This window comes from Hetaerina americana, unplaced genomic scaffold (assembly GCF_022747635.1).
Source record: "Hetaerina americana unplaced genomic scaffold, ioHetAmer1.1.p SCAF_2, whole genome shotgun sequence".
Classification (NCBI taxonomy): domain Eukaryota; kingdom Metazoa; phylum Arthropoda; class Insecta; order Odonata; family Calopterygidae; genus Hetaerina; species Hetaerina americana.
The window spans coordinates 1,668,626-1,682,233 of record NW_027286763.1 but is presented as its reverse complement, the minus strand read 5'-3'; the positions used below and the strand labels follow the sequence as shown (position 1 = coordinate 1,682,233).

The following is a 13,608-nucleotide window of genomic DNA, read 5'->3' as shown; positions in this document are numbered from 1 at the left end:
GTCTAATCTGCGTGCGCAAAAGTGTACTCAAAAACAATGCGTGTATATTTTAAGCACAAGAAGCAAATAAACGAAAACATGACAACAAAGACTTCATTTAGAGATTGATAGATAAGGCATAGAAGGCTTAGCCTTATGGTTCTCTTCTCGTCACTCGGTCTCAAGATTATGATAAAAACTAGAGGATTTCCTCTGCGTTGACCCCGTTGATTGTCCTTCACCCTTCTTGGTCTTAAGTGGATAGTTGATGGATGCCGTATGATCATTTAAGAATTCTTTAGATCATTAACTACTGTTACCACTAATACATTTCAAGATGGTGTGGGAATGTTAACTAATGGAAGATTGTTGCGTGCAACAATCACTGTTGTCCAATAAAACGCCGCTTGCGTAATCTGTTTACTCTCCTCATTGAGTCGATTTGCAAAATTCGCCGCTTGTTTGTCTCGGATTTGTGACTCAGGGTACCGTAAGTTTTGTGTTATTTGTAACGTAGCGGTTAAGCGTATTCAACCTGTACTTTAAGAGCGCAAGAATTAGATAATTGGCAGTATGTCGATAAAGGCTTACATTTTTAGATGAAATCGACGAAGTGATGAAGCTCTGTAAAATGCTCTAATCAAAATTAACTTATAAAAATGCCCGAATCGAAAATCCGACTTTTAAAACCGTTCGAATTCTTGTACTTTCTAGTTGATCGTGGTGTCGCAACGTACCCGGTCGGTAATGTATGTTCAGGTGAAACTTTCCGCTGTCGAATGTGACGGTGTCTCCCGTTAATCGCCCAGCGATTTCCCGATAGGTGATGTTTTCGATGCTTATACACTTTCCTCTGCTGGTGATCTCTGCGAGGGCGAGACGGGCCTTTTCCGTCAGTGTCGGAGCATTTTTTTGGTTTTATTTTGTCTTTTTTCCTCAGCTCAACAGGTAGACCCGTGGTAGGTTGGCATTGCGCTGCCGCTTGTGGCTCCGGAGTTACCATTCCATCACTGACCACCAACCTCGCGGCATGTCTCTGCCCCGCCAAGCAAGTTCGGGTGACGTAATTCATATCTCTCGCGTCGGCGCGTCGCCTTGCTCGATTTCTCTCCCGGCGGTCCCCCCCCCCCCCCTCACTCCTCATTTCAATAGGTTCGCTGAGGAGTTGATCTTTTTGGTAGCACGCAATCTTATGTGGTGTGTCTGTTGTGTAACCGGCTGCGTCAAGATATCGGCGGTGGCGGTACTTAATCCGCGGAGGCTCATGAACCTGGCTCGATTATGACCTTGTGCTAACTCTCTTGTCTTTCGAAGATTATTGGTTTTCACTCAAAAAGTTTTCTAAGAAAGGTATAAACTACCCGAAGCAAGTTTTAAGATAATGCTCGTCCACAATTCGCAATATGAAGCAATGAATGACCTTTGCTATTAGTTTACAGTTTAGAGAGCCTAAAGGAAAAAAAAACCAATGCAATTAGATTGATTAGATGTAGCAAAATGAACTCATTTTCATGCACAATGTAGTGAGCTTTGAAGGGGAGTGAAATCATAGAGAAGATGTATTTGTTGTAATTCAGCGGTGAAAAAATGTATGGGACTAAAAATTTGGCACCAGTTGTCGGGGTCATTTGGGAGTTAATGAGAAATGTGATGCCAATCAGTCCATTCAGTGTAGTATGAGAGGGTGTAAGTAATTTGAATGGAGGAATACAACATTATAACAGAAAGAATGGAAAAAGAAAATAATGGTTCTCATCAGGAGGATGATAACATTTAAGTGAAACCATAGAGCACCCACTTCAACTCCAGTTTAAGAATTTTGGAATGTAGAGAGCAGCTGTTTGAGAAAAGAAAAATAGAAGATGTTAAGAAGAAAAGTACAGGTGGAAAAGGTTTTCTCTTTAAAAAACAATTACGTACAGCCAATAGCACTAAAAATTTGTCTAAGACATCAGGGAAAGAATTCATAAGAACCAGTATGAGTTGGTCAGGATTGAAACATAATGACAAGCAAAAATAAAGTAGTATAGTATGTCTGTAAAATTTTATTTCTCAGATGGAACGTATTGTCATCAAGTAGTTTTTCACTTAAAGCCATTATGGAACATTTAATATCCAGGTCTTTCTGCAATGGCCCACAAGGGACTTTACCATTTATAATCCATCTTACTTGGATTTCATTGAAATGTTTGTTTTTGATTTATCTGCTACAACGAATTCAGATAAGTAATTTCTATTGTATGTTTGTGAGACGAGGTTCTAAGTAGCAGGAGAAGAAATAAGATTTGAAGTGTTAAGATGAAAGAAGACATGATGAAGATGAAAAGGACGTAGAGTGATTAAAGAAAGGACCCCCCTCATAGATTGAAAGAAAAAAAGATGTTTCTGGACAATGCTTATAAGAATAGGAAAACTAATTGGATAAACTTTTAGAAACAGCAGCGCAATGGAAAACTGATGGGACCACAAGGGATGAGAAGTGCAAAATTAAGGTTGCAGGTGAAAGCTAGGATCAAGTTGTGGAAGAAGATCCAAAACAAAAAGCCTTGAGGAAATTATATTTTGGAGAGCTGATACTAGTCAAGTCTAAGATAATTTATCTTTGGTGATGTTGCAGATGGGACTTAGAAAAAGTTTTGTTTCTTAAAAGATTATATTTAAAAATTTGACTTATTAAAGAGCAGTTTCATGGCATATGATCTTTGAACTTTCACTTGTCATCGTATCATTTATCATCCTATTAATAGTTTTGCACCTCTTCTCTATAAATGGTCTTGTTTAGCCTAATAATAAGTATACTAAATTATATTTGTATATTTGTTCATCCAAATTCCCCTAGTTTGTGACCAATATTTGTAGCGATTCAAAAATATTAACCTCGCTGCTAAATATTGAAAATCATAAAAAAATTTCATATTCAACAGATATATTCTACATGGAACGTTTTTCAGTCATTTTTTTAAAATTATTTTTCTCCAACATTTCATGCCCTTGGTGCTGGCTGTTTCTTGATGCTGTACTCAGCTAGCAAAGGTTTCATGATGTTGGAGAAAAATAAATCTACGCAGAGAAGCTGGAAGACTTCCTATAATCATAAAATATTCCATTTCTAGGGTAGAATTGAATGGTTTTGTTGATTTGGCACACATTTGCATCTAAAGAAAACACTACCCCCCTCAACCCCAACTTTAATTTGAAAGGTGAGGGTAGAGCTTTCGTGATGCCTAGCACTCGAGCATGTGACATTCACCATGAGGGTAAAAAGAAACTTTACACTTCCCCAATAAAGATTTAATGTTTCACGACCGTGGTTTTGAAGCTGCACATCTTCATTAGGTAACGTGCATCAACATTTTTTCAACTTATATAGTCTGGCTCCAAGGTAGGGGGAGTAAGGGAGGGGAGAGGGGGTAAGGGAGGGGAGGGGGGGGGTAAGTTGAGTTTAGGTGCAGGGGCCTATTAGTGGTCTAGGGGAGGGGGAGGGTATGTATTGTGTGACGTTCTTTTTCATTGTGTGAGGGCATGTCTATGTGACATTCACCTCAGGAGGGTCTTGGGGCAGTGTCTTTCCTTGCCCAACCTGTTATTTTTCAAAGATATTGTGCTCAGAAAATCACTCTGCGTAGTTTATTTGAGTATGTCAATAGCTCCACTCGGATTTGAAGTCGGGAATCTCTAGTCAGAAAGCATACACCTAGTGAGTTGACACTCTGCCTACAAATTCAAATTTTTGTTGAAAAGGTACTGAACATGTCTCACTTTCTGTTCAGATCTTGACTTTGTTAGTTAAGAACCCAAAGGTCAGTTTGATGATGGTAGGTGGGGTAGGTGATGGTAGAGCTCACCCAACACCAAACCAACCAATGGTGTGTGAAATTGACTCGTTAACTGGCTATGAAAGGGTTCCAATCCCTGTGGCACCTATGGTATCCCAGGTAGAACTGGTGCCCTAAAAATCACAAAGCTTGACTAAAGCTGAGGGTGCCCTGAGGCATAACGTAAAGTTGGCCCTCCAGTCAGTAGGACATGTGCGTGGAGTGCTGTCGGTTAAGTGTGCGCCTGATCGGATATTGTATTGGTGTAGCTAAGATGATGGTGCACACCATTATCACTGCCAATTTGGTGGTGCGAAAGATGGGATGACCAAGGGCAGAGTCGAGTGTCTGCTGCAATGGCATCGCGATGATTCCCCAACCCCCTTACAGTCCCAACTTGGCTCCAGCAGACTATTATTGCTATTCCCAAAAGTGAAATCCTCCCCCAAAAGACACCACCTTGGGACCTTAAGTACCGTCAAAGAAGCTTGCATGCATGCCCTTTAAGGCCTTCCAGAATCTGTCCGCCAGGGGGCCTTCAAGTTGTGGGAAAGCCGCTGGGTAAAGTGTGTGGACACTTAAGGGATGTACGTTTAAGAATGTTGAGGCATTATAGCAACAACTGAAATGAATCTATTTTTGAAGAAATTTTTCCTGATAATTTTTATGCTTACCAATTAGCAGCCTATGAAATGATAAATAATCCCAAAAATTGAAGCCCTGAATCCTCATTCCTTGAGAATACTATGTTGCAAGTTCCTTCTCTCTTGTTCTCTTAATTTTGGAAAGAGCATGCCTACGCAAAACATGTTACTCATTTGCCTTTATTAATGTGATGAATAGGATTCTATAAACTCATTCACATTCGGCCCACCAGACCTAAACTTTAGTGTGCTGCCAACAAATTCTGTAAACATAACAGTTTCAGGTTTAACTTGGTGGAATTCCTTCATCATGAGGGTCAAAAGAAACTTAACACTTCCACTATAAAGATTTAACATTTCACGAGGCCATGGTCTCGTGAAATATTAAAACTTTGTTGTGGAAGTGTTAAGTTTCTTTTTACCCTCATTTAGAATTTTGTTTTTCTAATAGTGCTTTGAAATAGAATTTCTGACGATAAGTAATGTTTATTCTTCTAAAAATATGCTCTAAGCTTAAGGATCTCTATCGCGTATCATTTTGACAATTTTGTCTGCTGTGCTTTGTACATATATTTATGTACACATTTTTTGTTTTGCTTGTGTGTGTTTAAGAAGTGAGTTTGTTGGAAAGTGAATGTATGCTTAGAAAATGAAATGAAATTATTATTTGACCTTATTTGCATACACCTGTACGTCAAATATTTGTTAATTTTTCCATTAAGTCTCATTTGAAGTGATTGTTTGGTATGATTGAAATCTCTCTCTGATATTTATTTCCCTGTGAATGTTTTTCAGGTGGCTTTGATGGCACCAGCAATGTTTTGGCCGGGAAATTATTCCACATCCCAGTTCGTGGCACTCATGCTCATTCCTACATAACATCTTTTTCTGATTTTGGTGAACTGCAGACAAGGGTTAGTATTCTTAAGGTTGCTCTTAGAGTTGCCTTAATAGAGCTGGAGATTAAAGGATACTTTCATTTTCAATTCTGTAATTTATAGCATATAACTTTCAAGCTATGTGAAAACTGTTATATGTATAAATTTAGTTGTAACTTTTGTGTCATAGAAAGCTTTTCTCCATTTGTTATGAAGACGTCAGCATCTCAAGCTATCATTTTCAACTGGGATTGTCTCATTTGTACCTTTTGATGGAAAAGTATCACAGTAAGCGAATGAAACTGCTTTTGCCCTGGCTGGAATACTTCTGATCTCTCATCCGCTACGTATGTTATTCTCGAGTCAAATCTGGGGCAAGGAAAATTCAGTGTGCCAATGAATTCATTTTTGTAAATTAGTGGTGAGAAATTGAATGCTTGACAGATCACTCTTTGCTCTGACCTTGGAAGCAAAGCAAACTAGTGAATCCTTGACATATGATGTGTACTGTACTCCATGTGGTGCCATACTTTCCCTAGCTTTTCCTTCTCTCTTTTGTCTCATCGCTGCTCTGTCTCGCACTTGCTCTGAGGGTCATCATCATTTGACCACCTCTAATTTAAGACTTGGAATCACTGTGGACAATAATTCAAATATATTGGGAAAAAATCCATGAAGCAAATGCGGTGCACCCAATCCAATCGGTGCCCCTGAACAATACAGACGAGGCCCGGCCATGTAGCATGGGTGGTTTCTCATGGGGTCACGAGATAACTATGCTGTAGTACTTTGCCAAAACATTTTATGTTTGCCAGTCTCCCTGTACTTGAATCAAAATTTAAATAGTTCATCATTTTTCCATTGGTATTTAAATTAAGAAATACCAGTGCTACGAGCAGGATATCATTCACTTGTTTGTGAAACAAAATGCCACATGCTGCATAGTTACGACACACGTACATACACGAACCCTTGTTTTCCAATGCATACATATGACGATAAATAGTACCCTTTAAGCCACCTGGGCCTGTACACTTCTCTGCATTAATACAGATGGTAGCCACAAGTTGGCCACTGTTGTGGGAAAATTTCAACCGCTCAGAAGAAAATAATGAATGAACTCCCTGTACTTTATAGGCATTCCGTAAATGCTCGGCTTACCGTAGTTGTCACAATGGACTGGTTCTACCATCACTCGGTCCTAAAGTTGTGAAACACCATACATGTTATGGAAATTCTAAAGGATGAAGTCAAGTTTTTGACAGTGCCTCCTGATATTGGCTAGTCGTACAATACTATATGAAAGTAAGATTAGATGTTTTGCTTGTCCTTCAACTACAGCTTCATTATTTCAGCCGATGGATCAACAAGTAATCATTGCGTTCAATGAGTAGTGCAGGCAAAAGTTTTGAATGAAGTTTTAAAAGTGCTCCAGTCAAATGATGAGATGGAGGGCAGCCAAGGACCGGGGAGAATAAAGAATAAAGAAAACTATTATTTGAAGTGTTGTGCAATGCCCTTGGTCTAGCAATGTTTTGATCCCATCTTGAAAATTAGATTCCCTCAGTCCTGCCAAATACCAGTCTACTTTGGCCGTTAGTTCTCTGCGCAAAGAGAATCTCTGACCAACTATGGTGAATAAGGCAGGTGTGGCAACAATTTGTATTTTAGTTAATGCATTTTTGCCATAGCAACGACACTTGTGTGTGTGTGGGCGTGCATTGTCTTGATGAAAGATGTCTCTCTTCCTTGCCAAACCTGGACTTTTTCCATGCATCTTTTGCTGTAGTTGGTTGAGGAGTCCAGCGTAGTATTGTCCTTTAATTATTTGACCAGGGGGAAGATGATAAAATGGGTCAAACATTGTTCGGAAATTTCCATTCTGATGCGTTTGTGATCCTGCGTCAATAAGCGCGACACCCATCTAGCGGATAATTTTCTCGTATCCAATTCCACTATTAAAATTTAATATTCTCACTCCATTCAGATGTCATCCCTTCAGCTTAAGCGATTTCTCGCTCTCTCTGTCCGTGATCCTCCAGCACCACTTGTGCAATATTTCTGGGGCAGTGGCACATTTTGGCTGACCACACTACGTGGATCATCATCTAAGCTGTACCAACCTTTACTTTTCATTACCTTACTCATACTCTCTTGTTCACTTGGTAACGGTTGAATATGAAGGAGCACAGTCCCCCAGGGTGTTCTGAAAGTCAGCATGAATTTCCATTGGTTTCATACCTTTCTTTACAAAGTACTTAATCACTGCTTGTGTTTCAATTTTTTCCATTTTTATGAATCACAGCACGGGAGCAATGAGTGAGAGGCGTCCCTTCGCAGGGCACTGCTGCGTTACTTGCTTACTAATAAAGGATTACCTATCAACACAGAAGCTTGTTGCACTAGCGCTTACATCTGGTAGTTATTCCAATAACCTTTCAAATTACCGTCGTAACTTTTACAATTTGGGTTGGATAGAATTGATTTGTGGAAAGTGGCATCTGAGCTTAGCTTTTAAATTTTATTAAAATAGTCATACTGCACCATAAATTCTCCAAGGAATGATCTTAACATGATTTCAGTGCTATGATGTGTATCATTTTAACTCATTATATAATGAATTGCATACAATTTCTGCATAAACAATTGGTAACTTTGTCAACTTCATTGGTACATAGAATCCTAATGCTCTCAATAAATTCTAAGGGATTTCAATTTTTATTATCTATTTTGCGTTGTCTCAGTAATCACATGAATTGTCACAACATAGGTAATGGTTTAAAATACCCTATAGCGTCACGTGTCAAATCCCTGGTTATTCGAATTACATCTAATCTGTCTTCACCCCTGACCCCACCTCTTCCATGCAGGCAGTGAAGCCTGATTCCATGTGCCTCTTAAATTATTACGCTATCAATTTGATTTTTGTCATTCTTATTCTTACGCTACATTTCCATTGCCTCCAATCTTATTTTCTCTGTTACTGCTATTGTCAAAGTCTGTGACGCATCCATGGAAGTGTAGACCGCGTACGTAGGTTTTCTTGAATCGCTTCCTCATCTCTACATCAGTACCATTTGCCATTACTAATTGTTTTTCTGTCTGAAAGACATCTTTGCCATTCCTCTTCTACATGTATTTACTGTATCCCTCTTGCTTCTTCCATTATTAATGACCTTACTCGCTACATAGCAACACCTCTTCGCTTGTTCTAACATGTCTTTCCCCCAACTCACTTCAAAATTTTCTCCTCTACTTTTACTGCAGTCAATTACTTGAGTTTTATTCTTGTTTATCTTGAAGTTGTACTTTTTAATCCGCTTCGCCATACCTCATCCAAAGTATATATAATTGTAAGATCTCGTTTCTTCCCTGAGAAAATGGCAAATACTATATATTTATTATTTTGCTCTTATAAAATGATAAATTTATATATTTCTCATGAGTAGTTTTCAACACACTGGATAGTATTCCTAGGATTAGGAGAGTATTACCGGCCATAGTTTGTATTAATTTTATTCCAATTATGGATTTAATAACTTATATGTTGTTATTTTAGAGGAGGAGAAAAGGAAAAAAAGTTTCTCTTGGAACTGATTATATTACCCATCACTGCCTAAAAGGTGATGTACAACCTGACTATTTGAATTTCTCTCAATTCCTCATGGATACTGTTTTTTAAATGTATTAAATTATGTTGCTGACATCAAAGTGGAACCACCTACTTTGCAAGAATGCATAATGTTTCTTTATTTCAACAGCCAAAAATGCCTCCTTTTTGAAATGCATATCCAACTTGTCTTCGTGAATCACCCAATATTTATATAATGTGGTAATGACTGAGTGGTTAAAATGTATTAATTTAATACCAACTGTTAAAAATTTCTGGATATGATAGAATTCCTGTTTACTTTCTTGTTTATCAGAAGCTTCGAGATAGGAGGACGAACCAAGATCGAGATTTGGTGGCCTTAAGTACCGAGTGGCGACATCAGCTGTCGTCGCTGTTGCACGCCTTACCGGAAGAAGCATCGGATGGGGAGCTGGCAGCTCTTGTTTCATTTGCGATTGCTTTTCCAGAAGGCTTCGTGGCTCTCGTCGACACGTACGATGTTCAGAGGTATCCTCCTAGATATAAGCACCTCCCCATCCTTCTCCTTTCCCAAACCTCTCTTTCTATACTCTTCCTGCAGAGATGATTTTCACACCTACCCTTTGGAAAAAAGGAATCGTCTAAGTACAGTTGGATAATTCATCCCAGTTATTTGATTCACATCTAACAACCAATTGTTTAAATTGACATTATTCCTTTATATTGCAAATGTGTGGCAGTTTATTTTGGAATTAATCATGAAAAAAGCATGAGGATATATGTAGATAAGGAGTGATGCATTTAGGGATCTATGAGTATTATTATGGTTTTGTGATCATTCCTTTTTGTTGCAAATCTGATGTTGGAATCCTTTTGGACAGGACCATAAAATCCATTAAGCACATGCCTCAGGCCCGGAGTCGCATGGGGCTCGGGCCGGGGCAGCTCAGGCTGCATTTAAAACGGTAAGTCTTGGTATGTTTACTGCCACAACTCATGTTGCATGAACCATTTTGTTTTCATTGCTGATGAACGTTTTGAGCATTGCCTAACTTATGTTGCTGGGAAAGTAAGTTTGAAATGGGAGAAAAAGTATGAATGCTGACAATGGTGAATTAACTCTATTAATGGGGAATGAAAGATAAAGGCGGCGTAGACTTTGTTTATTTTTAATGTGGGCGTATTAATTTAGGTGTGCTTTTTAATATTTGAATGCTATGCATATTTACAGACATGGAAGAGAGAATTTGTTCCTCATTCACTTGTGGCTGTATGATTGCCTGCCTTTGCCTACTTTTGAGGATCCATTTAGTTATGTTGCATTTATCATTGCATCATAAATATGTACTATACCATTCAGAACATCAAGTTAACTCTTTGCAGTTATAATTTAAATAATGAAAAATGATTTGTATTATAATGAGTGTATGATGACTGTTCTTGTGGTCAATTTTTATTTTATTAATCTTTGATTACAAAGAAGGTAATGGGATTAATTAATTTAAAAGTGTTATTTTTAACAAGTAACTGTAGATGAAAAGGCATGACATGGGCAAAGATTCATTCCTATGTATGTGCTAATGCTCAAATTTGCTCAGCAAAGTATAAAATGTAAAATAGAATTGCAGGTTAGATTTTGAACTAAAGCTTTGTTGCATATGATAGTGATTACTGGAGAAAAACAGCTGAAGTTGATGAAGGAAGTCTTCAGGAAAGTTTTAGCGCTTAACCAAGTGTATATTATTTAATTTAATGATTTTTCTAATACCCTCAGCAGATTATGGATTTTATTATGCTCTAAGTTAAAGCCAACTTCCATCATTGCATGATTTTTTTCTCTTTTCAGGCATTGCGATAGTAGATTTGGAAGTACTCTATTTTAGGAAGTTATTCACATTTCATTTTATATTCATTAATAAGCATGACCAGAGTATTGGAGATTTATATAGGTATTGAAAACATGAATTTATTAATAGGTGTGTTTTTAATGCATAATTAATAATTTTTTAGAAGTAAAGCTATTGCATTTTTTTAAAACTGATAAGTTTTCAGTTGAGCAAATTTTTCCTCATTTGCTTTTCACAGGTTCATTAATTTTGATGCTACATAAGTACCTATGGATCTTTTTATAATTAAGAATTGTTGAATGTTTGAAATCCATCCATTCCTAGTCTAAAATTTTTTGTTGCTATTTCTGCTGTCTCTGAGCAGTTTTTTATTTTTCATCGTCATTACAATGAGTACTACTGTTTATCAAATTGGATAAAAATATTTTCAATATTCCTTTCGTGCCCTCAAGTTATACAAATTATTGTATGAGTATGATTTCGTTCAGGTATAATAAATAGTCTTCAGTTGTAGCCATTATTGTGTATTGGTATTTCCTTTGGGATGTTTTTCCTTCTGTTAGGCTAAAGACATTTCTGAAAGGTTGGTGTGACCAATCACATTGCTTCATTTTATCCAAAAATGGTACCTACATAACTCCTTTCTGCCCCCTCTCACTCTTTCTCTCCAAAACAGCAATTGAATGGGAATGAAATATTGGGAAGGTAATAAAATTATTGCTTGCACTTAAAATCTAATGGCTCTAACATAAATTTGTATGTTGCATGTGTTATTTTGCTGGAGTTTTAAAAGTATTGGTTGTGTATGCCACTGAATGCATTTGACAAGATTTTGGAAAGGCATAACAACAATGTTAATGATGGTCAGACATGCATTAAGTCCCAAGTATACCAAGCTGGAGTATGTACATAACATTATCAATCCTTAAATTATGCTAAATTTATAGCGCGTGTGTGTATGCATATGTGTCTAATATAAATATACATTGCATTTAATTTTATTTATATCATATATATATATATATATATATATATATATATATATATATATATATATATATGCATACAAAGGACACTCACAATATGTTGTTTTGACGGCTCGGCCGTCGTCTTCGTTCACTTCTGAAGACGACAGTCAAGCCGTCGAAATGTCAAAACAACATACTGTGAGTGTCCTTTCTTTGTGTCTCTATGGTCGAAAAATCTACATCGGTGTTTTTATATATTTGTGCGTTGCCGAAGAGCGTTCCATTTCGAAGATATTTTTTTTATATATATGTATAATATGTTGGTATACATGTGTGTGTATATATGTATTTATGTATATTCATTCACTTGGATATAGACGTAAGGAAAAGGGATAGGAACACATCAAAAGTAAGCTCCCCCCACCATTCCTGTGTTTGTCTTCTACCTGTGTTCCTATCCTTTTTCCATATAGCATCCATAGGGTCCAGTGCAAAAATCCAGTCAAATTAAACAATTTTTCGGAACATATAATTTCATTGCAACAATTCAAATGTTGACAGCGTTTTTTGCTTGAATGGCCGCCTCCATTCTCGGTCTGAAGCAGTCACAGGCCCATGTTAACGTGCCACGGTCCATATTGGTGAAAGTCACTCCAATAATGGCTCTCAATGCTGCAGCGCTTTGATGGCTGGACTTGTTGCTGACTCATATGGTCCGGCACAGCATCCTGCTGGAAAACTTATGGTATTCCAGGTGACACAGTTTCCATCCACAGCTGCACGTCATTTGTCAGAACGTCCAAATAAATTCATTTGTTGATATTTTCCCCTTTGTTGAAGAAAGTTGTGTTGGCATGAGATCACCCTCACCCGACACAACTCCTGGCATGTGAACATTCACCAAAAATTTCATCCTGTAAACAATGGGAACATGCTCAGGGTTGTGGGCAAGCCAGCAGTTATTCCTACAATTGGTTTTAGCTTCCACAGTTAAAATTTTTTAATCAATGAAAAATCTGATTCATCCAGCAGCATTATTTTTTAAGGAACACAAAAGCAGGTTGCAACGTTCAACTTGCTCTGCCCTCGCGACTTGGGAAAGCATGTCTTTGTTTAATGGTAAAATACTCGTAGTGAATGTCCTCCTTGACAATTCAACACACAATTTTTCACTCACACTGACTGCCAGTCAACCACAATTTTTGGATTGAATGGCCTGGATGCTCAGAAGTGAGCTCCTGAGTCGGTTGGGTGGCGTTGCAACATGCCCCTTCGAAGTGAGTCTTCTTTGCAAAACCTTTGTTGAACTTCTCTGACTCATTATACTTAGTGACAGCATCACATACTATTGATCTCGGGCACACGCCGAACGGAAGAATTTCTGTCGCTGAGTGACCAGGGTGTATACTTTTCAATAATCGCGGCTCTTCGGTTACACCCTGCACTTGTTCTCAGTTTTGCAACAGTTTTGAGGTTATGACTTCAGTGCATACGTCGAGCTAATTCGGGCACCAATGGTGACCTCCATAAGTGGTATAAAACTGTGTGCATTTCAAATTGTAGAAAATGGTTCAATTTTTGAGGTGTGCATGAATAATTCTTTCTTCAGAGAGAATGCTCTTATCCTTGGTCACAGGAGGAGGGGTTGTTGGCTCATCAGCAATTCATTGTGTGCGACAATTCTAGAGCAGTGCAAAATGAGTCAAATGTGCATTTTGGCACGAGCACACAAGTGGCAAGTTCCTCCACCAGTTGGTGAAACATCGCAGTGCAGTCCTCCATTATACGTGCACATGCATGTACTCGTCTACTTTAAAAAGGCATGCTGAAAATGGTTTATTTGAAAATATTATTTACACTTTTGGGAACATGTTAGCGTAGTGAG

The 13,608-nt window shown here is 37.9% G+C and overlaps 1 protein-coding gene across 5 annotated transcripts in view; it reads left to right on the top strand.

Moving 5' to 3' along the window:
• The window catches only part of Naprt (nicotinate phosphoribosyltransferase), a 69,248-nt gene that overhangs the window by 24,662 nt on the left and 30,978 nt on the right, over nt 1–13,608 (top strand). The window contains exons 6-8 of one of the 5 annotated variants that reach the window (XM_071585970.1): nt 5,234–5,352; nt 9,246–9,436; nt 9,790–9,873. In XM_071585970.1, the coding sequence (XP_071442071.1) occupies nt 5,234–5,352; nt 9,246–9,436; nt 9,790–9,873 (394 nt within the window). Of the gene's footprint in view, nt 1–5,233; nt 5,353–9,242; nt 9,437–9,789; nt 9,874–13,608 lie in introns of all 5 variants that reach the window. The other 4 variants (XM_071585971.1, XM_071585969.1, XM_071585973.1 and 1 more) reach the window with 4 other exon arrangements.